Source organism: Aotus nancymaae, unplaced genomic scaffold (assembly GCF_030222135.1).
Source record: "Aotus nancymaae isolate 86718 unplaced genomic scaffold, 86718_ANA_hifiasm-v0.15.2.pri h1tg000077l, whole genome shotgun sequence".
In the NCBI taxonomy this organism is placed as follows: Eukaryota; Metazoa; Chordata; class Mammalia; order Primates; family Aotidae; genus Aotus; species Aotus nancymaae.
In genome coordinates, this window is record NW_026988492.1 from 7,333,862 (window position 1) to 7,360,735 (window position 26,874).

Genomic DNA, 26,874 nt, shown 5'->3' on the forward strand with positions numbered 1-26,874 from the left:
CCAAGCACATGTGGTATTGAGCACTGTTTTGAGCCCTCACTCACGTAGACCTCCTAGCTACCCCAAGAAGAATATAGTGACATTATCCCCATGTTACAGAGCAGGAAACCAAGGCAAAAGTGGTTAAAAATGTGCCCTAAATTACACAGATTTTTGGCAGAATATTTGTTAATCACAGCTTCCCTACTCTTAGGTTTTTTCTTTTTATTATTATTATTATTATTATTATTATTATTATTATTATTATTATTTTAAGACGGGGTTTCACCATGTTGGTTGGTCAGGCTGGTCTTGAACTCCCGACCTCAGGTGATCCGCCTGCCTTGGCCTCCAAAGCGCTTGGATTACAGGAGTGAGCCACCACGCCTGGCCTACTCTTAGGTTTTTATGGTGAATTTTAGTACACATATGACATCAAGTTATTACAAATTTTCTTCTAAATAAAAGTCTAACAATTCTGTTTTCTAAAATAAGTGCTAATGTTTTCCAGAGTTTTTCACCAGCTTTAAGATTAGAAGAATCAAATCATAGGGAGCTGAAGGAGACTTATTATAATATAAATCTTTCTTAATTACTTTTTATAAGTAGTAATTGGCAGATAGTGTTAAATGGGCTTTTCATGGCTATATAGTTTAAATATGGTAAGTTTCTTTTCAGTCCACAGAATTAGATTTATTTTTATAAAATTGGTTTTCATAGGCATTCTTACAAATAAAATGTGATGCTTGAAACATTTTGATCTGCAGTATAAATGCCATCTGACTACTTAATATGTTGATATTAGAAAGCTGTCTAAAAGGCTAAATTGAAATGTTGGCTTTTTCAAGTGGTTTTAGTACTGTTTTAAAAAATTTGCTTGTATATTGCCCTTAGCGACGTTCTCTAGTTTTGGAAGAGTTCAGCTTTATTTTAAAATTATAGTTTTCTATGACCTCAAGTTCCTTCTTTATACTACATTTTTCCAAATTATTGTTTGTAATCATTTTCAGACATAAGTTATAGGACTGCTACTTTCTACCACACATTACCAAGATGAAAGTAAAGGAAAATGTGGAACTAGACAGTTTCTTATTTTTTTCCTGTAATTATTCACTTCTGTTACAAAAACTGAATTACAATATACAAGTTGTTAGAAAATTTTACAAAATAATTTTTAACCTTACAATTGAGCAATTATATAAGAGACATAGAAGATGCAAAAACAGATTACAAAGAAAAAAACAAATTTTTTTTTTAATTTTTACATGTTTATAAATAAGCACCACATCTACTATATTAAAAAATAAGCCAGTCTAATAGCTTGCACTGGAGACCAGGGAGTTACATTTTGTTAAACCCAAATTGAACAGAGTTGAATTTAGATTAATACAGAGAAAGGCATGCTCTGGGTTTGTTGGCCTTTGTATTTCTTGAAGCATCAGATGAATCATAAAAAGTTCAAAGAGCTTCTTATTACTCTTGATTTTGTTTTTAAACTTCCTACTGTGTATTCTTCTCCTTGGTTTTTCTTAATTTTGTGGCCTTCCCAGCAAAGTATAAGATGGTTGATATTATCTCTATTTCACAGAGAGGAAGATTGGGATAGAAAGGATGTGTTGACTTGAGTTCCATAGATGATAGGTGCACTTGGATTTGAAACCAGGGTTTTTTTTTTTTTTTTTTTTGGTCAGTTCCTATGTTCTTCCTCTTATATAACACTAGCTATCCTTTAAAACTACAGACTCTCCTGGTTGTATTCCAGTAAGTAGTCAAAAGGATTTCTTTTGAAGATGAGAAATATCCATAAGGCAATCTATCCCACTAACTCTCTATGATAGATGTGGTATTATGGAAGGACCTAGGGCAAGGCACTTTAGTCTCAATTTACCCAGCTGTTTAAATGTTTGCCTCTGACGTTATTATAGAAGTTGACAATATTCTAGAAAGGTTGTGGGGCTGGGACTCTCCAAAGAAATCCCCAAAGTTATTTTTTACTCTGATTTACTTTTAGACAGATGTTAATGTCAAAAGATCTTCATATAGCAATGTTTCACAGGCTTGCCTGATGATAAGAATCTCTTGGAGTTCTATAAAAAGATATGCCCGAATATCTGTCTTTATAGCAGATGATTCCTGATATCAGACATGTTTGGAAAATGCAGCATCAAGCCAAGGTGATTTAATAAATTAGAATATATTTTAAGAGTAATTTTAGAATTTCAGATAGTTTTGCTTTGTAAAATTCTTTGGGCAGAGTCTTGAATATTGGAGAAAAATGATTGCTTTGATTATACCACCAGTATTGTTTGATGTTTATTTCTATAATTTTGTTTTTGAAAGCATGTATTACATAGCCACCAGAAAAAATTATGGACCAAAGGAACTCCTGCACATTGCTGGTGGGAGTGTGAATTAACACAATCATTTTGGAAAACTAAGTTGCAGTATCCGCTAAATCTGAGCAAACACATACCCTGTGACCCAGCAATTCCACTCCTACTGCACACCCAATGGAAATGCATAAACACGTTCACCAAAAGACACGTACTGAGATATTCTTAGCCATTCATAAAAGTTAAAAAATGAAAACTACCCAAATACTTACCATTTGAATAAGTAAAATGGAGGAGTATAGTACATGCATACAATGGAATACTGTAATGCAATGAGAAAGAACAATCTGCAACTACATGCAACAGTAAGAATGAATCCCACAAATGTGTTGAACAAAAGGAGGCAGACCCAAGAGAATGAATAAGGCAGTATGATTTCATTTTCACAATTGCAATAAAAGCAACATTCATGTCTGCTCTTAGAAATGTCAAGGAGTTGGGTTAGAACGGGAACCCAAGAGGTGATTCTGAAGTGCTAGCAATTTTCTGCTTCTTGTTAGAGTGCTGGCTGCACGGGGGTGTTAAATCTGTGAAAAGTAAGGAAGTTATATACACTTTTATGTGTATATATGAGTTATTGTATCATACTCAGGCTCTTAAAAGTTAAAAAGAAATAATAGTTTATTAACTGTAGTTTGCTGATTTTCTGGTTTTCCTAAAAATGCTATAGTTATGTAAATATTTCAAGAGGAAGCTGAGTGATTTTACATGGGACCTCTCTGTACTATTTTTGTAACTACTTGTGAATTTGTAATTACCTTAATTTTTAAAAATTATTTAAATGGATGCTAAATCAGGTAAATACTCTAGCTAAAATGGCTGAATGAGCTATATGAAATTTAAAAAAATTATCCATATAATAATATTAAATATTCAAAGTTGCTTTCCAAGAAAGTGGTGGCTGAAACTCTCATTTTCTGCCTTTTGCTCCTCTGTGGGAAGTTTCTTATTAATTGATTGATTGTAGAGATGAAGTCTCACTACTTTGCCCAGGCTAATCTAATCTCAAACTCCTGACCTCAGGTTATCCTCCTGCCTCAGCCCCCCAAAGTGCTGGAATTATAGGCGTGAGCCACCATGCCCAGCCTGTGGGAAATTTCCTCCTTGAAAAGCAACATCAATGTTGTTTTAAGGCTATAGGTTAACATCAATAAATCTGAATGACTATATACAACCAGTCAAAAGGGTCTCTTGTGCTTTACATTAAAATAAAATAGGTAACAAAAAGTATTACAGTAGACATCAAATACTTGATGGATTCCAAAATCTGTGTAGTCTAGAATTTGGGCATTCGGAGTCAACCACATCTATTAATCACTTTCTGTGGTTCCCAGAAAGGCATATATTGCAGTGTTTGTGTTTTTGTAGGTTTTAAAGCATCCATGCTCTAGACAACTTCTTTGTCCATAGATACCTCACTTGCATTTTCTTAAAAAAAAAAAAAAAGATAGTATAACTAGGGTACCAGTTAAAAAAATTTTTTTTCCTATCTCCCCAGGACAGCTATTTTGGGATATTTTGGGGAAGTGGGGAAAGGGTTCCTATTTTGCCTTAATCTGGGAACACATTGGGTACTCAGTGAGCTGTGACAAAGTTGTGCCTGCCTTGTGGTTAACGTGCACATCTTTCCCTTTGAGTCCCCTTCTTATAAGAATTTCAGATCTCTTATTCAGGATTCCTCATTGTGAATAAGGTCATGAGGTTCCTATGAAACTCATTATGATTAGGCTCTGACATTCTTCATCAGTAAAATAACATCAGACCTGGGTAATTCACGGTGATTATGATAAGCAAACAATTTGGTTGTAGACACATTATAAATGCATTTGGTGATGTCATCAATGTCTTGTTCAATTACCAGTTGATGTGGTTCTAAAAATATTTTAACCCTGCTGTGGGATGCCATGTATCAGGGCAGTAATCTTTCAACCATTTGTTGCAGATTTTCAACCAAAATGTCCTGCCATCATAATTGAGTAAAGACAATCTTTTCTCTGTCCATAAGAAAGAAATCAATGCACAGAAAATTCTCAATTTTGATTTTCAACAATACTTTTTACTTAGGCCAACTATTTGCTGAAGGAATACTAGCAAATAGCAACAACAAAACTGATTAAGTAATAAATGACCATTAAGCCTAAACTCCAAAGCAGGGCATTATACTAATTTTAATATCTCTCATGTTCTTGGATATTAATTGTGTTATATACACTCAGTAGGGTATTTTTCTGCTGTAAAGCTTTAGTCTTTATGATAGAATACGATGCACCAGTTTAGAATACAGTGCACCAGTACTTCATGCTGTTCCTGTAAAGCATATGACATTTCATTTCAAAGACTAGCACTACCTCTTGGTGTGCCACCTGCAGAGCAGGTATTAAAAACTGTTTAAAGAGATCTGAACATTGTATTAAAATATTCCTGCTGACTAAATAAAAGGGAATTAAACTTTGGGATATAATTTAAATTAGTTGAGTTTTATCCATTACATTTTCTATTGTTACATTCCCTGCACCCCCCCAGCCCCCCGCTTCTCAGATTCTTTTTTTGTAACATCAAGATGTAATTGGAATAAACTGCACATATTTAAAATACACAATTAGATCAGTTTTAGCATCTGCGTACACATGCAAAAACATCACCACAGTCAACATAATGAATGTTTCCATCTCAAAAACTTTCCTTGTGCCCTTGGTAATCTAGCCTTCCACCCTGCTCCCAAGCAACCACTGATCTGTATTCTGTCACTATTGATTATTTGAAATGATTTAGTGTGTTATCTAAATAGGATTACACAGTATGCATCCATTTTTTTCTTTGCCAGACTTTTTCCACTCAGCATAATGAATGTAAGATTCACCCCTGTTGTTTCCTAGATCAGTAATTCATTCCTTTTCGTCCCTCTTCATGCTGAATAGCATTCCATTGTATGGAAGTACCATAGTTTGTCTATCCATGTACCTGTTGATGAATATTTAGGGGTTTCTCCCTCTACCCCCATTTTTGGCTATCATAAATAAAGTTATTACAAGGTTTTTGTACAAGTCTTTTGATGAATATATGTTTTTATTTTTCTTTGGCCAAATAAGTAGGAGGGGAATGACAAGGCCATATGGTTTAATTTGTTAAGAAACTACTAAACCGATTTCCAAAGTGGTTATACCATCTTACAAACCACTAGTAGCACATGTGAGCTCTGGGTGCTCCACATTTTTGCCAACACCTGGTGTAGTCAGTCTTCTAAATTTTTGTCACTGTAAGTACGTAGTGGTATCTCATACTTCAGTTTGCATTAACTAATGACTAGCATAATTTTATGCAGCAGTCCCCAACCTTTTTGGCACCAGGGAGCAGTTTCATGGAAGACAATTTTTCCACAGACAGGACAGGAGGGGATGGTGTCAGGCTGATACTGTTCCACCTCAAATCATCAGGCATTAGATTCTCATAAGGAGGGTATAATCTAGGTCCCTCACACATGCAGTTCACAATTGGGTTTGTGGTCTTATGGGAAACCAGTGCCATAAGGGGGCGGAGCTCAGGTGGTAACACTCCTTTGCCCACCTGCTGCTCACCTTCTGTGTGGCCTGGTTCCTAACAGGCCACAGACCAGTGTAGGTTGGGGGTTGAGGACTCCCGATTTTATGAATTCAGCCATTTATATATCTTCTTTGGTAGAGTGTGTGTTTAAATGTTTTGACCATTTTTTTGAGACAGAGTCTTCCTCTGCTGCTCTGGCTAAAGTGCAGTGGTGTGATTTGGGTCACTCCAACTTTCACCTCCTGGGTTCAAACAATTCTCTCACCTCAGCCTCCTAAGTAGCTGGGATTACAGGTACATGCCACCATGCCCAGCTAATTTTTATATTTATAGTAGAGATGGGGCTTCACCATGTTGGGTGGTTTTGAACTCCTGGCCTCAAGTCATCACCTGCCTCAGCCTCCCAAAGTGCTGGGATTACAGGTGTGAGCCACCATGCCTGGCCCATTTTTAAACAGTGGATTGTTTGTTTAATTACTGAGCTTTGAGGGTTCTACTCTTAGATATCTGTTCTTTATCTGATAAATGTGTTACACATATTTTCTTCCAGTCTGTGACTGGCCTTTTCATTTTTTTTTAATGGTATCTTTTAAAAAGCAAAAGTGTTTAATTTTGATGAAATCTAATTTATCAATTTTTCTTTTATGTTTTGTAATGTTTCTGTTCTATGTAAAAGTTCTTTGCTATCTCAGGGTTGCAAAGATATTCTGTTGTCTTCTGGAAGTTTCACAGTTTTAGGTTTTACATTTAGGTCTTGACCCATTTCAAGCTTATTTTTCATGTTGTTATTTAGCAGACTTGCCTCGCTCCTTATCTCAGGGGAAAACAGCTCCATCTTTTACCATTAATATAATGTTGGCTCATCGAGGTCCTTTATCAGTTTGAGGACATTACTGTTACTCCTACTTTGCTGAGACTATTGTGAATGCTGTCAAAGTTTTTAAAAATGCTTTCTTTGGCCGGGCGCAGTGGCTCACGCCTGTAATCCCAGCACTTTGGGAGGCCGAGGCGGGTGGATCACGAGGTCAAGAGATCGAGACCATCCTGGTCAACAAGGTGAAACCGTCTCTACTAAAAATACAAAAAATTAGCTGGGCATGGTGGCGCATGCTTGTAATCCCAGCTACTCAGGAGGCTGAGGCAGGAGAATTGCCTGAACCCAGGAGGCGGAGGTTGCGGTGAGCCGAGATCGCACCATTGCACTCCAGCCTGGGTAACAAGCGAAACTCCGTCTCAAAAAAAAAAAAAAAAATGCTTTCTTTGCATACATTGAAATGATTGTGTTGGCTGCCATTAATCTCTTAATTTTATGAATTCTACTGCTTTTCTAATGTTAAGTCAACCTTTGGTGTGTATATATGTATATATATATATACACACTAAATATATATATAATTTATATTTTTATATTTTATATATATTTATATTTGTCATTTATATTTATATATAAATATGTTATGTTTAAATTAAATGTATATGTTATATAAAAATAAATATAGATATATAAAGCCAACCTTTGATATATACAGTAAATATATATATATTAAATTATGGAAATGATTAAATTTAAGCTACTATTTTCTTATTTGTTTTCTGTTTGTCTCCTCTGTATTTTATTGTATTTGTCTTCCTTTTCTGCCTTCTTTTGGATTGAGTCCTTTTTAGTTTCCATTTTAGTCTACCCATTGACTCTCTGGTGGTATCTCTGCATTAGTTTTTTTTCTGGTTGTTCTAAATATTAAAGTATGTATATCTAACCATTTGTGATCTCCTTGGAGTTTAACTTGGTGTCATCTCACATAAAATACAGAAACTGGCAACCATTTAAGACCCTTTCCCCCAGCCTAATCTTTTTGTTTTAGGTGTCAAGTGTATTACATTTGTGTACATTGAAAACTCTATCAGACAATATTATAACTTGTCTTTAAAATATTCATCTATATCTTAATGAATCTAAGAGGAAAAAAGTAGACTTTTACATTTACACAGCTATTTGTTTTTTTCTCATTCCTGAAAATAGAAATTTCCTTCTTATCATTTCTCTTCAGCCTAAAAAACTTCTTTGATTATTTCTTTTAGAACAGTCTGCTGGGGAATTAGTTTCTCTTCATCTGAGGAGGTCTTTATTTTGCCGTTATTCTTGAAATCCATTTTGATTAAGTCTTTTCCTTCAGTGCTTTAAAGATATTTCATTGATTTCTTATTGTTATGATTTATGTTAACATACCTGTGACAGTTTAAATCAGTATTCACTTATGTGTTCTGTGTTTTTTCCTAGCTGCTTTGAGATTTTTTTTTATCTTTGGCTTTTAATAGTTTGATTATGATATGTCTAGGCATAATTTTTTCTTCTGAGTGTATCCTGTTTGGGATTTGCTGAGCTACTGAAATCTATAAGTTTATGTCTTTCACCAAATTATAGAAGTTTGGGGCCTTGATTTCTTCAAACATATTTTTCTGGCCTAACCTCTTTTTTCCTTTCCTTCCAGCACTCCTATGTCATACACGTTTTCTCATAGGTCCCTGGAGTTCTATCTGTATTTTTTAAATCTTTCTGTTGTTGTTGTTGTTGAGATATAATTTTATCACTCTGTCTTCAAGTTCACTGACTTTTGTTTCTGTCATTCTGTTACTGGGCCCACCTAGTGATTTGTTGCTATTGGATATTTTTATTTTTCAGTTCTACAATTTCTATTTGGTTTTTCTTTATAGTTTCTGTTCCTCTGCTAAGAATTTATATTTTTGTTCAAGTATATTTTCCTTTACCTTTTCAAGCATAGGTATGGTACCTGCTTTAAAGCCTTTGTCTAATCTAACTTCCAGGTCATTCAGAGTTGCCATCTGTTATCTTTCCCCTTAAAAATTGGTCTTTTTTTTTTTTTTTTTTTTTTGGTTATTTGATGTTAAACGATTTCAGATTGCATTTTGGACATCGTGAATATAATGTTGTATTAACACTAGGTCCTGTTACAATATTCTGGAGAATTGATATTTTCATTTTAGCTGTCAGCTTCTTTTATCTCCTTTACTTTCGTTATATTGATTTGGGTCTGCTTGGGTTCAAGGATTAGTCTAAGACTTGTGTGCATGGTTCAGATCTCAGCTCAGTTCTTTAAGACTTTTCTTCATTAGCTTAGATATGTTTTGTGCTACTGTTATTCAGGGGTTAGGCCGAGACCTGGACATTCCACTCTCAGTTCACTTCATAAGGCCTTTGCCATGATGGTTTGAATTTGAACTGCATGTATATAGCACAGAGGTGATTCTTAGACTACTGTTGACTCATACACAGAATTAAAGTATTTTCTTCTTTGACTTTCTCCTCTCCTAGATTTCCTCCACACTTTTCAAACCACAGGGACTTTTTTTTCCTAGTTCTTTGCGCCAAAACATTAGGGCTTCTATTAGTGTTTAGCTGCTAATTCTACCATGCTGCTCTGTGAAGGATTCCCACCCTTGGGGCAAAGCTAAGAGGAAAATAAAGTCAAACTTCTCCCCATGCAGTTTTACTCTCCTCTACAGTCTACCTGCTTTACTTATTTTCAAAATGTTCAGATAGTTTATTGGCATCCATAGTTTTAGTTGGGATCTGCAGGAAGGATGGCCTGTAGTGGGTTTACATTTGCCACGTCAGCACTGGAGTGCCTTGAGCTTTGTTCTTGTTGTCCTTTTAATGAATCCTATATTTTCTGCTCCATTTTAATTCATTAATAAATAATTAGGCAAGATTACAGAAAGGTTAGAAGTTCAATAGTATTCTAAGATGATGCTATTTATAACTTTGCAAAGGAGGAATGAATAGCACACAGAAGTATTTGACTTTACGTGGCTAGTAAAACAAAACTTTGATGGCATAGCTACTATGTCTCATGAGAGGAAGAGGGTCAAACAATTTCAGAGTTTTCCTAACAACTTAGTGGTCAATAGATTTGCTTTAATGGATAAAGATCAATAAAGATAATAAGCATACTATTTGCAAAAGAAAGGTTTTTTTTCCTCACAAGTTTAAATATCATTCTTATATCAGGTTAGAGAGCCTGCAAAATAGCAAATAATAGCACAGACATACAATGCAATTAACTTTTTTATCCATCTTCAAGTCAATATAATTTTAATAACAGTGGAAAATTTGGATTTATAACAGCTTACTATATTTTATTAGCTAATTCGCTTTTTAAATAGATTTTTAAATCCTGTTGAAAAAACTAACTAAATACACTTGATTTCTTTTTTTATTTTCCTTAAGGTGGCTGATATGGGCTTTTCTAAACTCCTTTTCATTAAATCACAGATACTACCAGAGCAAAAAGAAACCAGGAGAGTGATGGCGTTGAATACATTTTCATTTCCAAGCATTTGTTTGAGACGGATGTACAAAATAACAAGTATGTGGACATTTTTGAGAATTTTCATGTGACTGGTTTTTATAAGCACATGCCTGTTCAGTTTTAGACAACTGAGAGTTCCCCTCCATTTGAAATGTATTTTAATTGTCATAATAATATTTGAAACACATGAAAAGATAATAATTTGGTTGGTAATTATTATTAATCTTCACCTCTAATTTTTTAGTAACCTGATTTGCTTTTTTCTATAAAATATGTAGACATTATTTTGCAGAATGAGGGAAGGTTGCAAGTATCTTATTCTGACCTCCTTCCAGCCCACTAATTGAATCTTAACATACAATTTGGATAGAATTTTACTTCAAAAACTAATGAATAACTATGTAGTATATCACTAGTTTCAGCATCTGCTTCCCACACCTGCATCTCATTCTCTCATTGGCTCTTCAAATAATTGAAATGATGGTAATTAACTTGCTGGTGCCATCTCCTCTAGCTAGCTCCAAGCCCACCCCATTGCCCCCTGCCCAGGTTTTCCATCTGCTGAGGCATGAATATTTTAGGCTATCAGAAGCAATATGTGTTTTAATGCAGGATTGTGGATTTTTATTGAAACATCGAAATGCTTTTTTTGTATTTGGCGCAGTGACTGTGTTTTTATAGCACATGATCGGCTGCCCTGGCTCCATTAGCCACCACCCAGTGCCTCTAGTTCTGAAGCTGGGCTGGGTTAGTCTGTAGCATGCAATGAAATTCCAGTAGTTTCTATTGTTTGGCTTATTCACCATTTTATTGCACTGCATTAGTTCTGAAAAAGGGCGGGGGGGGTGATGGAAAACATTAGAGCCCTACTAGACTAAAGTACTTTTTTCTGCTTAAGTGTAATTTAAGCAAGTGTTACTGATTTGAAAATGTAAAATAAAATATTTTTTAAAAATTGACATTTTGAAATACTTGGCTCTGTTTATTTTATTAAACATAGTTTTTAAAAATTACATGTTCAGCAGAAATGACTTTTACCTATGAATTTTATCTTGCCACCTATAATTGTTTTAAATTCACAAATGATTCTGATGCATCTAACTTTTTACAGGTTTATTGAATATGGAGAATATAAAAACAACTACTATGGCACAAGTATAGACTCAGTTCGGTCTGTCCTCGCTAAAAACAAAGTTTGTTTGTTGGATGTTCAGCCTCATGTAAGTAAACAATGAACTATTCAATATCCGTCTGACCCATGTCATCTACAGCACCTCATGTGAGCATTTCAATATGAAATAAATATGAAGTCAACTTGCTTTTGGCATATGTGTGGCTTTTCTGAGATGGCAAAAGCATTTAAATGTAATTTGAGACATCTTTGTGGAAAAAAAGAAAAGCCCATAATATTATTAGAAAAGAGAAGTGGAGGAAGCTCCAAGACCTGTGTTTGTAATACCTATTTATATTCAGTTTTTGTCAAGTAAAGCAGCTCTTAGATATTTCTATATATTCTGTATTTTTAAAAAATATATCACGTTGTGACATGAATAATGCATTCTTATGTGTTACGTATTAGTATCAGCATCTATAATTTTTAAAAATGGACATTTTGGCTCCAAGTCTTTGACTTCAGTTCTGTATATATCCTAGCAAATACCCCCCACTAGAACTGAAGGGCGTTTTACAGGAATTGTACTGAATGAAAGCCCCATTGCAACTGCCAGATCTGCACCTGTCATCCTGGACACTCCATTAAGAACATTCTGAACTGAGAATGTCAGTGGATGAAGCCATTCAATTCCCTATCAAACCATGTATCTTCCAGCAGATTCCCAGCCCACAGCATTTTCCTCATTCCCCAGGGACCATGGTTTCTCTTTCCACTGATGGCTGCACTCTGCGGTGCAAAACCTCTAAATGCTAGAATTACCTGCAGAAGCCCTTTGCACCTCTAAAGGAAGGTGAATCTGGAGTAAGAGGGTTTCAACAATCGTCGGGGAGGCTGCCTCCTGACTTGGGCACTGTGTTAGTCCATTATTACATTGCTATAAAGAAATACCTAAGACTGGGTAATTTATTTTTTAAAAAAAGATGTTTAATTGGCTCATGGTTCGGCAGACTGTAGAGGAAGCATGATGCTGGAGAGGCCTCAGGAAACGTACAATCATGGTGGAAGGCAAAGGAGGAGTGAGCATTTCACATGGCTAGTGCATGAGGGAGAGAGAGGAGGGAGGTGCCACACACTTTTAAGCAACCAGATCTCATAAAAACTGACTATTGCAATGACAGCACCAAGGGGAATGGTGTTAAACCCTAAGAAACTGCCCCTGTGATCCAGTCACCTCCCACCAGGCTGTACCTCCAGCGGTGGGGATTACATTTCAACATGAGATTTGGGTATGGACACAGATCCAAACCATATCAGGCACCAACAGTGAATGGGACAGTCCTGCTTATGCAGAGCCTCTCTGCTGGTGTCCCAGGTACAGCTGCTCTCAGACTCCCACAGTGTAGTTTCAGCTCATCAAGGATAACTTTCAACTCTCACCCTTGATTATCGATGGGTCCCCAGAAGCATAGAGTATAGAAGATCAACTATTTGATGAAGCAATGTGGACAGGCTTCAGGGAGAGCAGGAGGCTGCCCTTGTAGGACACTCTGTAGGATAGGGTGAAAGAAGAGAACTCCTGCCTGAAATCAGGAAGGGGCTTAGAAGGGATGGTTGGAAGACGTTCATGGACAGAAGGTTATTTAACTCATCACACCTTTGGGGCATTTGATCTAAAAACCAGTTTTGTGATATTTTTAGCCACTTCTGTTCAATGTTAATTATGATATATTTCAGAACATTTTTAAATGCTGTTACATTCCTCAGCTTTTTATAGAGGTGTTTATTACATTTAATTGTCAATAGTTAATTGAATAATAATATATTGAAAGGACTACTGATCTTAATTAAACAATAATTTCAAGGAATTTTCTCCTTAGAAAGAAAATTCAGTAATTCATGATACTATGGAGAAATGTGAGAAAACTTTCTTTTCTTCCTTGTAGACAGTGAAGCATTTAAGGACACTAGAATTTAAGCCCTATGTGATATTTATAAAGCCTCCATCAATAGAGCGTTTGAGAGAAACAAGAAAAAATGCAAAGATTATCTCAAGCAGAGATGACCAAAGTACTGCAAAGCCCTTCACAGTAAGTATAATGATGCTTGGGGGCCAGGTGTGCTGGCTCACACCTGCAATCCCAGCACTGTGGGAGGCTAAGGCAGGAGAATCACTTGAGCCCAAGAGTTCAAGACTGGCCAGTGTGGTGAAATCCCATCTCTACAAAAAATACAAAAATTAGCCAGGCATGATGGTGCACGCCTGTATTCCCAGCTACTTGGGAGGCTGAGGTGGGAAGATCACAGGAGCCCAGGAGATTGAGAGTGCAGTGAGCTGAGATCATACCACTGCACTTCAGCCTGGGCAACAACCACAAAAAGCTTGGGGATAAGATATAAGCAGTAGATAAGACATAAGATATAGTTGTATATATGAAAACATACATACAGCTGCAAGGACTCGGGAAGAGTATAGTAGATCAAAAAATCAGTCAACGAATTGTATTTAGGTACATACCTTTTGAATAGTTACACTTTTTGTGCTTTGGTGAATGGATCTTCATATTCAGTTGACTCAAAGCTATTTTATATGCTATGATGCATACATTTTATACGACTGTAGGCCAAACATTTGTATAAAACCTAGACCAATTAATTTGTAGAGCAGCTTATTTTTAAAGCTAAAAATACCATCAGTTACTGTTACTCATTAAGTGTCCAAATGAAAAATTTAATAATTTGCCTTGCTTGTCTCCTTGTGTCAGTAATTACATTTAGCACAGCAAAAGAAAATCACTGTTTTGGGTATAAGATAAGTAGACCCATATTATTCAGCAGTAATATTTGTATTTTCTATGAGTGTTATTGGAAATGATGATTGTGGTATATTCATGACTATAATGGCTTCTGGCAAGACCTTTTATTGTTTTTGTTCTTAATCTTAATATATTCTACCTTTGGACCAAAAAATCAAAAGCAAAGAAATTAAATGTCAAAAGCGTATTTCTTTCTTCCCCTCTTAATTAGCTCATCGTTAACTTTAGTCTGTATTAATTTATGAACTGTTCATTGTGGTTACAAAATACAGATCACATTTCTGATTCCCAGTATATTTGATAAATACCTTTTTTTACATGCCAACAGTACATATCCGTTCTGAGTAGGTACTGTCATATGATGTTACTTAGACTCTTGATCAACACTAAAATTAAAATTTCTGTTATTGTGAAATCTTATGTGACAATGAAATGCACTCAAATTATTTCAGCATGTTGCAACATAAAGATTTATTGTACTATTTAGACATTTTAAAGGTTTCTCAATGAAGATAAGAAAAGATAACATAGGATTTGGCTCTTTTACATTTATGTTATATAGCCAACTAAAATACTTCCTGGCTTTAAAAATGTGAGACACGAAGGCTCCTGAAACACTTCTAATGTGACATAGAAAGAACATGGTAATTGGCTGGGCGTGGTGTAATCCCAGCACTTTAGGAGGCTGAGGCAGGTGGATCATTTGAGGTCAGGAGTTCCAGACTAGCCTGGCCAACATGGAGAAACCCCGTCTCTACTTAAAATACAAAAATTAGCCAGGTGTGGTGGCATGTGCCTGTAATCCCAGCTACTCGGGAGGCTGAGGCAGGAAACTTGCTTTAACCAGTGAGGCAGAGGTTGTGGTGAACTGAGATTGCGCCACTGCACTCCAGCCTGGGTGACAAAGTGAGACTTTGTATCAAAACAAAAAACATGGTAATCATCTTTTACAAATGTGTCCAACTTTGAAAAAGGAGTTTAGATTATAAATTCCTTCCTATGAATAAGCATAAATAATGCAGCCAAAACATCAGAGTAAACAATTCTTTTCTCTAATAGCTATTTTAATACTGATGTATCCCCATAATGATGAGTTAGTGACTCATTATCCTGCAATTCAGTTAAGGCAGGAGTTTTGACTCTTGCCAGAGTAGCTTTTTGTTACAAGCAAATCAGAGAAACAGTATTAGAAATTATGGCTTCTGAAGCACTTGTGGTTAAAGAGGATGACTTTTATTTCTGGCTAAGGGGAAAGACTGAACACAGAACAGCATTAGGTAAACCAATTGTAGAATGTTTGCATTGATGTGAAGTGAGGTAATGGCCTGGTTAACCAATTATTTTTTTAATACTTCCTTTCGTAGGAAGAAGATTTTCAAGAAATGATTAAATCTGCACAGATAATGGAAAGTCAATATGGTCATCTTTTTGACAAAATCGTAATAAATGATGACCTCACTGTGGCATTCAATGAGCTCAAAACAACTTTTGACAAATTAGAGACAGAGACCCACTGGGTACCAGTGAGCTGGTTACATTCATAACTAAGAGAAATTTCCATAATTGTCTTTTTTATAGAGTGCATGATGAAATCAATTACTGTTTTGGTAGTAGGGTTTTAAAATCTGTATCACTGTCATAGATGTACAATTTTGGTTCAGGTTAAATGCTGGTTTGTTTGTATCTTTTTACAGCCTTATTTCAAGTACCATATGTGAGTATAAGATCTGAAATCAAAATGTGCACAGTACTGTATTCTTAGCAAAACCTCAAACCTTCTGGCTGTCTTTAATACAGCTCTATCTCCAAGATGAGGCTGAGATTTTCAGCGAGACCTCGCTAGAGGCTTAGTATGTATTGGAGTTCGGTGCTCCAGCTGGTCTCAGGTGTGGCTGCTGCTGTCAAGTTTGAATGTTAGCCCTTGAAGGTATCGATTCAGTAGCCATGAGCAGCTCCAGACAGACAGGACAGCTTTGCTATTTCTGGTGGATCATCACAGATTTAGCTGGGCTGGCAGTAAGTCATCCTCCAAAAGTGCAGACTTTTTCTTACATACTCGCAATACGTTCAGTGTGTGCATTTTAAAATCATTCTTAAAGGAGTAACTGAAATTTTACCTTGAGTGAATGGCCTCCATAGTATAGCTTGAGAAGTCCTTTTGAGTACCTGTCAGTGACTCAACAAATATTTAATAAGGGAAAGTAGACTTTTAACAGTTATTATGTAAGTAACTAAAAGCCTTTCCTTGTGGGGAGTCTTGTGGCAAGAAATGATTACAAAGGATATTTTTATTTGTATATCCTCAGAAGACATTTATGAAGTCACCCAAAATGTTATTTTAGCTGTTTTTGGATTTTCCCAATAAATTAGAAGAAGAATTTCTATTCTAAAACATGTAAAACATGTTTTACATGTTACTGATACAACTAAAGAAAAACTAAAGATTATTTTTCATATATGTGCAATAGATCACCCTCTCTTTAAGTTGCTCTATGTTTTAGAAAACTTTTCATGTAATGTTAATTTATTTATTTGTCATCAAAATGATTCTTAATACTGTCCAGACACCATCCTAACCTTGCCATTGTTAAAGAAGTTCAAGAAAGACTCTTATATTGTAAATATTTAGATGGGATCTCACTTTTCTTTGATACTACTGATTTTCAGCAAGTGAATTATATAGTTCAAAATGCTAGAAATGACTGTATGTTCTATAAGAGAACATCCTGCCATTCTTGCATGCACTGAAGCCCTGCCAATCAAATAATCATTGCATCTGTGACTTTCAAAGGGAAAAAAAATGTTATTTTTTGTTGATTTGTAAAGAGAGTTTAAATGTCATGTTAAAAAAAATAGAATGTAGTAAAATTTTATATATTTATGAAATATTTGAAAGGCATATTTTTTTAAATATAAAATGGGGCTCTTCATAAAATAAATTGATTGTATGTCAAGATGTCCTAATTTAAAAGAGTAGTTTTGTAAATCAAGGTCACATTCCATGTAAATAGTTGAGCTTTGCATAGATAGATAGATCCAAGTACGCTATCTCTGCACAGCACATTTGATAGCATGATTCACTAGTTTTCCTTCAGACTTTTGAAGTTCATATTAGAAACAGAGACAGAAACCACTCCCATGGCCTTGACACATAGTCACACCAAAACAAACAGATAATCAGACTAAGTATTATACAACAACATGATCCAGACTGTGAGTTCTAAGTGTATTAATTATATAGCAAATGATTTTGTTTTTAAAAAAATGAAAGAGGGAGGGTTGCTAATCTGAAGTCTTAAGTAAATTGTTTGGGTAGCGTAGTCCCTTCTTTGAACATTGTCTAAAAGTGTCTATAAAGATTTCTGGTACAAAGAATGATGTGAACTATGTAATAATTCAGGAAATCACCGGAGTCATTTAGGTAGTCCAAATTTTTTACCCTGAAATACCCACATTAAAAAATAAATGCAGATAATTACTTCAGTTCTTTACTTTGGGGACAGACAGAGATATAGGATAAAGGGGAAAAAACTGAGGCCTTTTTTGGTGTTGGCAATAATGGGATGTTATAAAATATAACGTTTTAAAAAAGAAAGATCCAGACCTTTCTTTATTTAGGGCAAGCTAGAACAATATGTTTTAAATAATTGGTGGGGGGCGGAAACGGGGCACTTTGGCAATTTGAGAAATCAGGTAGTAGAGATTATTTTTTTTTTTTGGAGGTAGGGTCTTGCCATGTTGCTCAGGCTGGTCTTGAACTTCTGGGCCCAAGCCATCCTCCTACCTTGGCCTCCCAAAGTACTGGGATTACAAGCGTGATCTACCATGCCCAGCCAGTAGACATAGTCTTAAAAATAGTATCTACATGGCCACCTTGATGCTTAGAAAGATATTTGATTAAAATTTAAGAAGGCAAGGCCACCTCCAAGAGTTCATTGATAGCTACAGCACAAAAGCCCTGAATTCTGTAGTTTCTTCCTCCAGCCTCCTTCTCTAGCAAGAAGAATAGCACTTCTCCCTCTAGAAGCCAGCTCTCAAGTTGGAGTGTCAGCCACTATGTAAGAGAATAGGAATGTTCACTTTTTAAAGTTTGTATATTTAAAATCCAAGACCAAAAAGGAACTTCTGTACTTCTATGACTGACTAAAGTCAGTTAAACATAAAAAGGTGAAATTAAAATTTAATTTTTTACCCTTATTTTACTGACCAATGTGGAAGTTCTTGGTATCTTTAAGGCTGACCTTGGTATTGTGTAATGATTTAATGTATCTAAACTGTAATAATTTGAATTTGACAAACATAACCTCTGACTTACAAAACTATGTTCTTAAAAGCTTTCTAAAGATACAGTTTTTTTTATTATTTATTTTCTTTTGACTAGGAAGGATTTATAAATGTAATGGAAAATCTTTTATCTTAATAAAGTACCTTCAAACAATGTGTGTACTTACTTGAAAATTGTTTTTGCACTTGGATATTATATTTTATTATACTACTATTCTGATCTATTCCATTATACTATTTCCCATGGTAGAACAAATTCTATTTTCTAATGTGATATTAAGTGATGTAATTGAACCTGCCATGTCTAAAATTAAATTTCATATTTTTTTCAATCAAACACTGCTTTCATCAAGGTTGTTCGAGAGATGGAATTCACTAGTGTTATTCTTACCCATATAGTCTGGTAATTTAAAACTGTCGAGAACCACAGGGGGAAGGAAGAATTAGGACCATCAAATGATGGGAACATCCCTCCCCAACTCCCCACCTCTCCCTCCTCCCCATTAGGAATCAGTGTCACAGGCATCCTCTTCCTGAACTCAAGTTAGGCTAAATTCGACTTTTTCAGCTGTGCATATGGGAACAAATTGTCATCTGCTTATGCAAATTTGCTAGCATTGGCCTTGCTTCAGTCCTCAAAACAGTCAGCCCCAGCTCTGCATCCACAGAAAGGTTCTCTTTAAGAGCATTTAAAAGCATTTAAGAGCGTGGGATTTAGAGTTAGAATTCTTTAGTTCATGTTCTAGTTTTGCCTGTTACCAGCTCTGCAGCCTTGAGAAAAACATTGAACCACTCTGTTCTTCATTTTCTCTTCAAAAAAAAAAATAGAGATAAAAACAGTGATTACCTTACCTTATGGGATTGGTCTGGGCATGAAATGAAAGAATCCATGTATACCTAGAAGAACACCTGGAACAGAAGTGTTCAATAATTGTGAACTCCTGTTTTATAATGGTCATTATCATCACATCACACAATTTAAAAATAGCTGTATAAATATTTTCAATCACCCTACATAAACACATTCCCTATTAATAAACTCACTGGAGATTTACAATAAATAATTTATTAGAAGCTTTATTATTTAAAAAAAATTTCATAGCTTCCTACCAAGTGATACATTAGGATCTAATTAGGTAATCCCCAATAGGAAGTGAACCAATTTTTATTTTTAACCACTGGGTATGGAATGTAACTGATAACAGAAAGAAATGTCCCTCAGACCTGGACCAAGCAAACCTAATAGATATCTACAGAACTCTTCACCCCAAATCCACAGAATATACATTCTTCTCAGCACCACATCACACCTACTCTAAAATTGACCACATAATTGGAAGTAAATCACTCCTCAGCAAATGCAAAAGAACGGAAATCATAACAAACAGTCTCTCAGACCACAGTGCAATCAAGTTAGAACTCAGAATTCAGAAACCAACCCAGAACCGCACAGCTTCATGGAAACTGAACAACTGGCTCTTGAATGTTGACTGGATAAACAATGAGATGAAGGCAGAAATAAAGATGTTCTTCAAAACCCATGAGAACGAAGACACAACATAACAGAATTTCTTGGACATATTTAAAGCAGTCTCTAGAGGAAAATATATAGCAATAAGTGCCCACATGAGAAGCAAGGAGAGATCTAAAATTGACACCCTTTAGTCAAAATTGAAAGAGCTAGAGGAGCAAGATCAAAAAAGCTCAAAACCTAGCAGAAGACAAGAAATAACTAAGATCAGAGCAGAACTGAAGGAGATAGAGACACAAAAAACCCTTCAAAAAAATCAATAAATCCAGGAGCTGGTTTTTTGAAATGATCAACAAAATAGACCACTAGCCAGATTAATAAAAAAGAAAAGAGAGAATAACCAAATAGATGCAATAAAAAATGTTAAAGGGATATCACCACAGATTCCACAGAAATTCAAACCATCATCAGAGATTATTACAAACAACTCTATGCACATAAACTAGAAAACCTGGAAGAAATGGATAAATTCCTGGACACTAGCCTCCTCCCAAGCCTAAACCAGGAAGAAGTCAAAACCCTGAATAGACCAATAACAAGGTCTGAAGTTGAGGCAGCAATTAAGAGCCTACCACCCAAAAAAAGCCCAGGTCCAGATGGGTTCACAGCCGAATTCTACCAGACATACAAAGAGGAGCTGGTACCATTCCTTCTGAAACTATTCCAAATAATCCAAAAAGAGGGAATCCTACCCAAATCATTTTATGAGACCAACATCATCCTGATACCAAAACCTGGCAGAGACTCAACAAGAAAAGAAAACTACAGGCCAATATCCATGATGTACATAGATGCAAATATCTTCAATAAAATACTGGCAAGCCAATTGCAACAGCACATCAAAAAGCTTATCCACCATGATCAACTGGGATTCATCCCAGGGATGCAAAGCTGGTTCAACATATGCAAGTCTATAAACGTAATTCACCACGTGAACAGAACCAAAGACAAAAACCACATGATTATCTCAATTGATGTAGAGAAGGCCTTTGACAAAATTCAACAGCCCTTTATGCTAAAAACCCTCAATACACTAGGTATTGATGGAACGTATCTCAAAATAATAAAAGCTATTTACGACAAACCAACAGCCAATATCATACTGAATGGGCAAAAACTGGAAGCATTCCCTTTGAAATCGGGCACTAGACAAGGATGCCCCCTCTCACCACTCCTATTCAATATAGTACTGGAAGTTCTAGCCAGAGAAATCAGGCAAGAAGAAGAAATAAAGGGTATTCAAATAGGAAAGGAGGAAGTCAAATTGTCTCTATTTGCAGACGACATGATTGTATATCTAGAAGACCCCATCGTCTCAGCCCAAAATCTCCTGAAACTGATAAGCAACTTCAGCAAAGTCTCAGGATACAAAATCAATGTGCAAAATTCACAAGCATTCCTATACACTGATAACAGACTTAAAAAGAGCCAAATCAAGAACGAACTGCCATTCACAATTGCTACAAGGAGAATAAAATACCTAGGAATACAACTAACAAGGAACGTAAAGGACCTCTTCAAGGAGAACTACAAACCGCTGCTCAACAAAATAAGAGAGGACACAAACAGATGGAGAAACATTCCATGTTCATGGTTAGGAAGAATCAATATTGTGAAAATGGCCATACTGCCCAAAGTAATTTACAGATTCAATGCTATCCCCATCAAGCTACCAATGACCTTCTTCACAGAACTGGAAAAAACCACCTTAAACTTCTTTTGGAACCAAAAGAGAGCCCACATAGCTAAGTCAATTCTAAGCAAAAAGAACAAAGCTGGAGGCATCACACTACCGGACTTCAAACTATACTACAAGGCTACAGTAATCAAAACAGCATGGTACTGGTACCAAAACAGAGATATAGACCAATGGAACAGAACAGAGGCCTTGGAGGCAACACAACATATCTACAACCATCCGATCTTTGACAAACCTGACAAAAACAAGCAATGGGGAAAGGATTCCCTGTTTAATAAATGGTGCTGGGAAAACTGGCTAGCCATAAGCAGAAAGCAGAAACGGGACCCCTTCCTGACACCTTACACTAAAATTGACTCCAGATGGATTAATGACTTAAACATAAGACCTAACACCATAAAAACCATAGAAGAAAATCTAGGCAAAACCATTCAGGACATAGGCGTAGGCAAGGACTTCATGACCAAAACACCAAAAGCATTGGCAACGAAAGCCAAAATAGACAAATGGGACCTAATCAAACTCCACAGCTTCTGCACGGCAAAAGAAACAGTCATTAGAATGAATCAGCAACCAACAGAATGGTAAAAAAATGTTTCCAGTTTACCCATCTGACAAAGGGCTGATACCCAGAATTTACAACGAACTAAAACAGATTTACAAGAAAAAAACAAACAAGCCCATTCAAAAGTGGGCGAAGGATATGAACAGATACTTTACAAAAGAAGACATACATGAGGCCAACAAACATATGAAAAAATGTTCATCATCACCGTTCATTAGAGAAATGCAAATGAAATCTACATTGAGATACCATCTCACGCCAGTTAGAATGGCGATCATCAAAAAATCTGGAGACAACAGATGCTGGAGAGGATGTGGAGAAATAGGAACACTTTTACACTGTTGGTGGGAGTGTAAATTAGTTCAACCATTGTGGAAGACAGTGTGGCGATTCCTCAAGGACCTAGAAATAGAAATTCCATTTGACCCAGCAATCCCATTACTGGGTATATATCCAAAGGATTATAAATCGTTCTACTACAAGGACACATGCACACAAATGTTCACTGCAGCACAGTTTACAATAGCAAAGACCTGGAACCAACCCAAATGCCCATCGATGATAGACTGGACAGGGAAAATGTGGCACATATACACCATGGAATATTATGCAGCCATCAAAACTGATGAGTTCGCGTCCTTTGTAGGGACATGGATGAACCTTCAAACCATCATTCTCAACAAACTGACACAAGAACAGAAACTCAAACACCACATGTTCTCACTCATAGGTGGGTGTTGAACAATGAGAACACATGGACACAGGGAGGGGAGCACTACACACTGGGGTCTGTTGGGGGGCAATAGGGGAGGGACAGCAGGAGGTGGGGAGTTGGGGAGAGATAGCATGGGGAGAAATGCCAGATATAGGTGAAGGGGAGGAAGGCAGCAAATCACACTGCCACATATGCACCTATGCAACAATCTTGCATGTTCTTCACATGTACCTCAAAACCCAAAATGCAATTAAAAAAATAAATAAAATAAAAAAAAGAAATGTCCCTTAATTGTATTAATGCCCTTTCTTCTGCTGCTACCCTTTTCTCCCCAAATGTGTGCTCGGTTACAATTAAGCTTCTGGGGGACAGAAAATATTTTACTTTTGTAACAGCAATCTTATACACATATACAGGCCTAAACATTGGCTGGCAAAATTGTACTTATTAATCATAGAAAGTCTTTATAATTTCCAAACATGATCTTACTTATTCCCACAACTATCTTATATGGAAGATGTTATCTTCATATTTTACAGTGGAGCAAACTGAGCAGCAGGGCTGGAGTACCTTGCCCACGGTGACACTGGTGATGAGCAGTGGAATTAGGGTTGGAGTGTTGTCTGGCATCCTCCAGCTCCATACTGTTTCCACTGCATTGTACTTTATAGTGTTTCTGTAATTTGAGCTAAAGCTGGGAACAGGTTAAGATTTGAGTACTTAGGGAAGTGATTGTTCACTCTTATGCATATGCAGTTGGCAAAGAATTTTCTCAAAACACGGTTGATTTAGTCAGATACAACTTGATGTATCCGTGCCTGTATACAGGGGTTAATTTTCTAACAATGGATATTATTAGAAATGTATAAAAAATCTTAGCATACTATGAAATTTTCTGTTAAGTCTGTCTGAGTTCCAGACGCTACTCAAGATTGGACTCAGTCAATCATGATAATCTCCTCTTGGTAGTGATTTATCTGGGCTGGTCATGCTACCAATTCCAGGTCATGTCTGTTGGAGGAGCTATGAGAAAGACACATTTCCCTAATTTAAACAACTGCATGAAATGAAAATCCTTTATAGTCTTGCCCTCATCTTCCTGCTTGAGATGCTCTGTTATGTTGTGATGCTTATCAGTATGACAGCTATAATCCTAGCCCTACATCAGGGGAAGACAAAGGCCAATCAACTAAGGATGACTGAGTGAGAAAGATCCTAAATCCATAATATTGAACTGCTGAGCCAATCCTGGGACTTCCTTCCTCTGTTAAATTTAAAAAAAAAAAATGTTCTGATGGTTTAAGTCACTGCTTCCTTGCTGCTGAAATCACTCCTAATTTGAAACAGTATTCATGAGCAACTCAGGCCATTCTCAATATCTACTTTTCACTTAGCAAAAGTTGTCCTTTTGCTCAGCAGTCACGTGCCCTGCATTGATACAATTACTGAGCATTAATATACGCTATAGAATGGTCCAAAGCAAGACATTCCATTTAAATTTTGTTTTTCTAGGATTTCATTTTTATTCCTGCTCAATATTGATAAGAATTTAACCTTAAAATATAGGTTCAAAAAAAGTTGCTCTTAATGTTTTTGGATTTACAAATGTATGATGGTTGTGTTCTATTAGCCACTCAAAATATATTATAAATTAAAAGGCTGACTAAACACGGCAGAGTCTACCATTTCAAACAAAGTAATGCCTGTTTAATTGTTTAATTTGACTCGGGCAAGAATTATACCAAAAGGTTTCATTTGTTAAGCCCTTGCTCTGTGCCAGGCATTGCTACTTAGTAGTAGATAGCAGCTGTTTGTGATCTTCAGTTTCACTTAAACATAGAAAAGTTCTAAATATAAATATATTTGAATAACTAGCTACAAAACATTTTTTGCTGTAAATGTTAAAAGAAAATGTAGCATAAGTATAAACTTATAAAAATATATTACTATCAGGAATCTAGAAGATATCAAAATAACTGAGGATAGAAGAAGGGAGAGAGCAATATAAATGTATGTTATTATCAGTTAAATAATTATTTTCTAAGAATTTGACTGGTGTGGGCAATATGGTGAAACCCTGTCTCTACCAATAAAAAAGAAAAAAGTAAAAAAAAAAAAAGAGCTGGTAATGGTGGCACGGACTGGTAGTCCCAGCTACTCAGGAAGCTGAGGTGGGAGGATTGTTTGAGCCTGGGAAGTCGCTGCAGTGAGCCATAATCGTGCCACTGCACTCCAGCCTGGGCAATGGAATGAGACCCTGTCTCAAAAAAACAACAAAACGTAACAAAACAAAAAATAGCAATTTCCAGTGGGACTGTAATTAAATATAAAGAATCAAAAAGAGAATTTAAGAAATGAGATGACAGAAGCAAGACTAACTGTATCTCTAACAAGGGACTTAAATGGCATAAATTCATGTATTGAGATAATATTTCAACTACATTGAAAAATGAAACCAACTGGGTGCTTCCAGATGAGAAAGATTTTAAGTGAGAGGATTAGCTACAATATACCAGGCAGATGCAAACAGAAAGCAGAGAACACAAAAATAGTAACGTGAGAGTTAAAGTCAATGCTTATTAATTGGGTCAAAAAGTTGTTCTTTAGTAATTAGTGCTATGAGCTACTACAGGAAGAGCTCTGAAGGCCTAAAACAAAACATGAGAGATATAATCAACATAACCACATTATTTGATAATCTGTAAAACACATCTCTTAGACCTTGAAGAAAAATGGTTATAGAGGGTCTGAATATCATAATTCTTCAGGCTGATATCATAGCATTTTATGGATTCTCTTTTAGATTCTTTGTATTTAATTTTAGTCTCACAAGCAATTGTTTTCATAGCTATGTCATAGCTATGGAAAGAGTATTTTGTCCTGAAAATGAGATTACATCTCATCGAGCATTTACAAAACAAAATTTTAAAGTAGGCTACAGGAAAGCCTCATTAAACTCCAAAATATTTAAATGCCTCAAATTACACTTTATGACCCTAGTCCAATAGAACTAGGAACAAATAGCAAATATAAACTGAAAAAGGACCTAGAAATAAAAACTTTAGAGTATTTGGATCATCAAGGAAATTAAAAAAAAATTGTAGATTATCCAGAAAATAACACTGAAATCAGAACCTATGGAATATGAGTAAAACTGAGCTCAAAAAAATTTGTCGCTGTAAAAACTGTTCTAAGAAAAAATAAAAATAAACATTGGCTCAAGCAACTCGGGAAAGAATAACATGACTGGCACTGTATTTTGGCTAGGTTATTATATACACTGAATTTTCCAGGAATGCACTACCACGTAAATCAAAGGGAGATTGTACTTCATTTTTTTTTTCAGGACTTTACTAAGAGTTTTTTTTTTCCCCTATTTTGGAATATCATGTCACCAATTGCAGTACAACTCAAGGCATTTGAGTCTCCACTGATGCATCATATATATCTATACTCATAGAGGGTCAGAGGGAGAAGAGAGGGGAGAGAGAGATGTTACCTGTAAAGAAATACAAAATCTAAGATAGCCGGTTAGGAGCAGCTCAGGATTGCAGCTCCCAGTGAAAGCACAGAGGGTGAGTGGATGCTGCATTTCCAGACAGATTTTTATTGCCCACAGACCAGGAGATTCCCAGGCAGAGGAGCCCCACAGGTCACCAGCGCGGCTGTTTAGGCTGACGCAGCTGTTTTGCCGGTGCCCCAGTGCAGCGGTTCCCAGTGCAGAGTAAATGGGACAGGGTCCCCTCTTAGCCAGCAAGGGGAGATCCGAGAAGCTCCGGGAAGGCAGAGTCACTCATTCATCTGATTAAAAAAAAAAAGGTGGGGGAACTGAAACAGGGAGCCAGGCCAGGAGATTCCCGGGCAAAAAAGCGCCATGAATCTCAGAGCCGCTGTTTCAGCCGGCGCAGTGGGT

General features: G+C 36.1%; 1 protein-coding gene and 1 long non-coding RNA gene across 7 annotated transcripts in view; one reads left to right on the forward strand and one right to left on the reverse strand.

Annotated features, from left to right (window-relative positions):
* Nucleotides 1–18,605, forward strand: part of MPP7 (MAGUK p55 scaffold protein 7) — a 249,688-nt gene extending 231,083 nt beyond the window's left edge. For all 3 annotated transcript variants that reach the window (XM_064368559.1, XM_064368560.1, XM_064368562.1), the window contains 4 exons: nucleotides 10,204–10,297; nucleotides 11,352–11,460; nucleotides 13,298–13,441; nucleotides 15,532–18,605. In XM_064368559.1, coding sequence (XP_064224629.1) covers nucleotides 10,204–10,297; nucleotides 11,352–11,460; nucleotides 13,298–13,441; nucleotides 15,532–15,711 — 527 coding nt within the window. In that variant the 3' untranslated portion in view covers nucleotides 15,712–18,605. The remainder of the gene's footprint in view (nucleotides 1–10,203; nucleotides 10,298–11,351; nucleotides 11,461–13,297; nucleotides 13,442–15,531) is intronic.
* Nucleotides 1–26,874, reverse strand: part of LOC105732169 (uncharacterized) — a 150,424-nt gene that overhangs the window by 62,723 nt on the left and 60,827 nt on the right. For all 4 annotated transcript variants that reach the window (XR_010339537.1, XR_010339534.1, XR_010339535.1 and 1 more), the window contains exon 3: nucleotides 19,304–19,360. This is a non-coding gene — a long non-coding RNA (uncharacterized LOC105732169). The remainder of the gene's footprint in view (nucleotides 1–19,303; nucleotides 19,361–26,874) is intronic.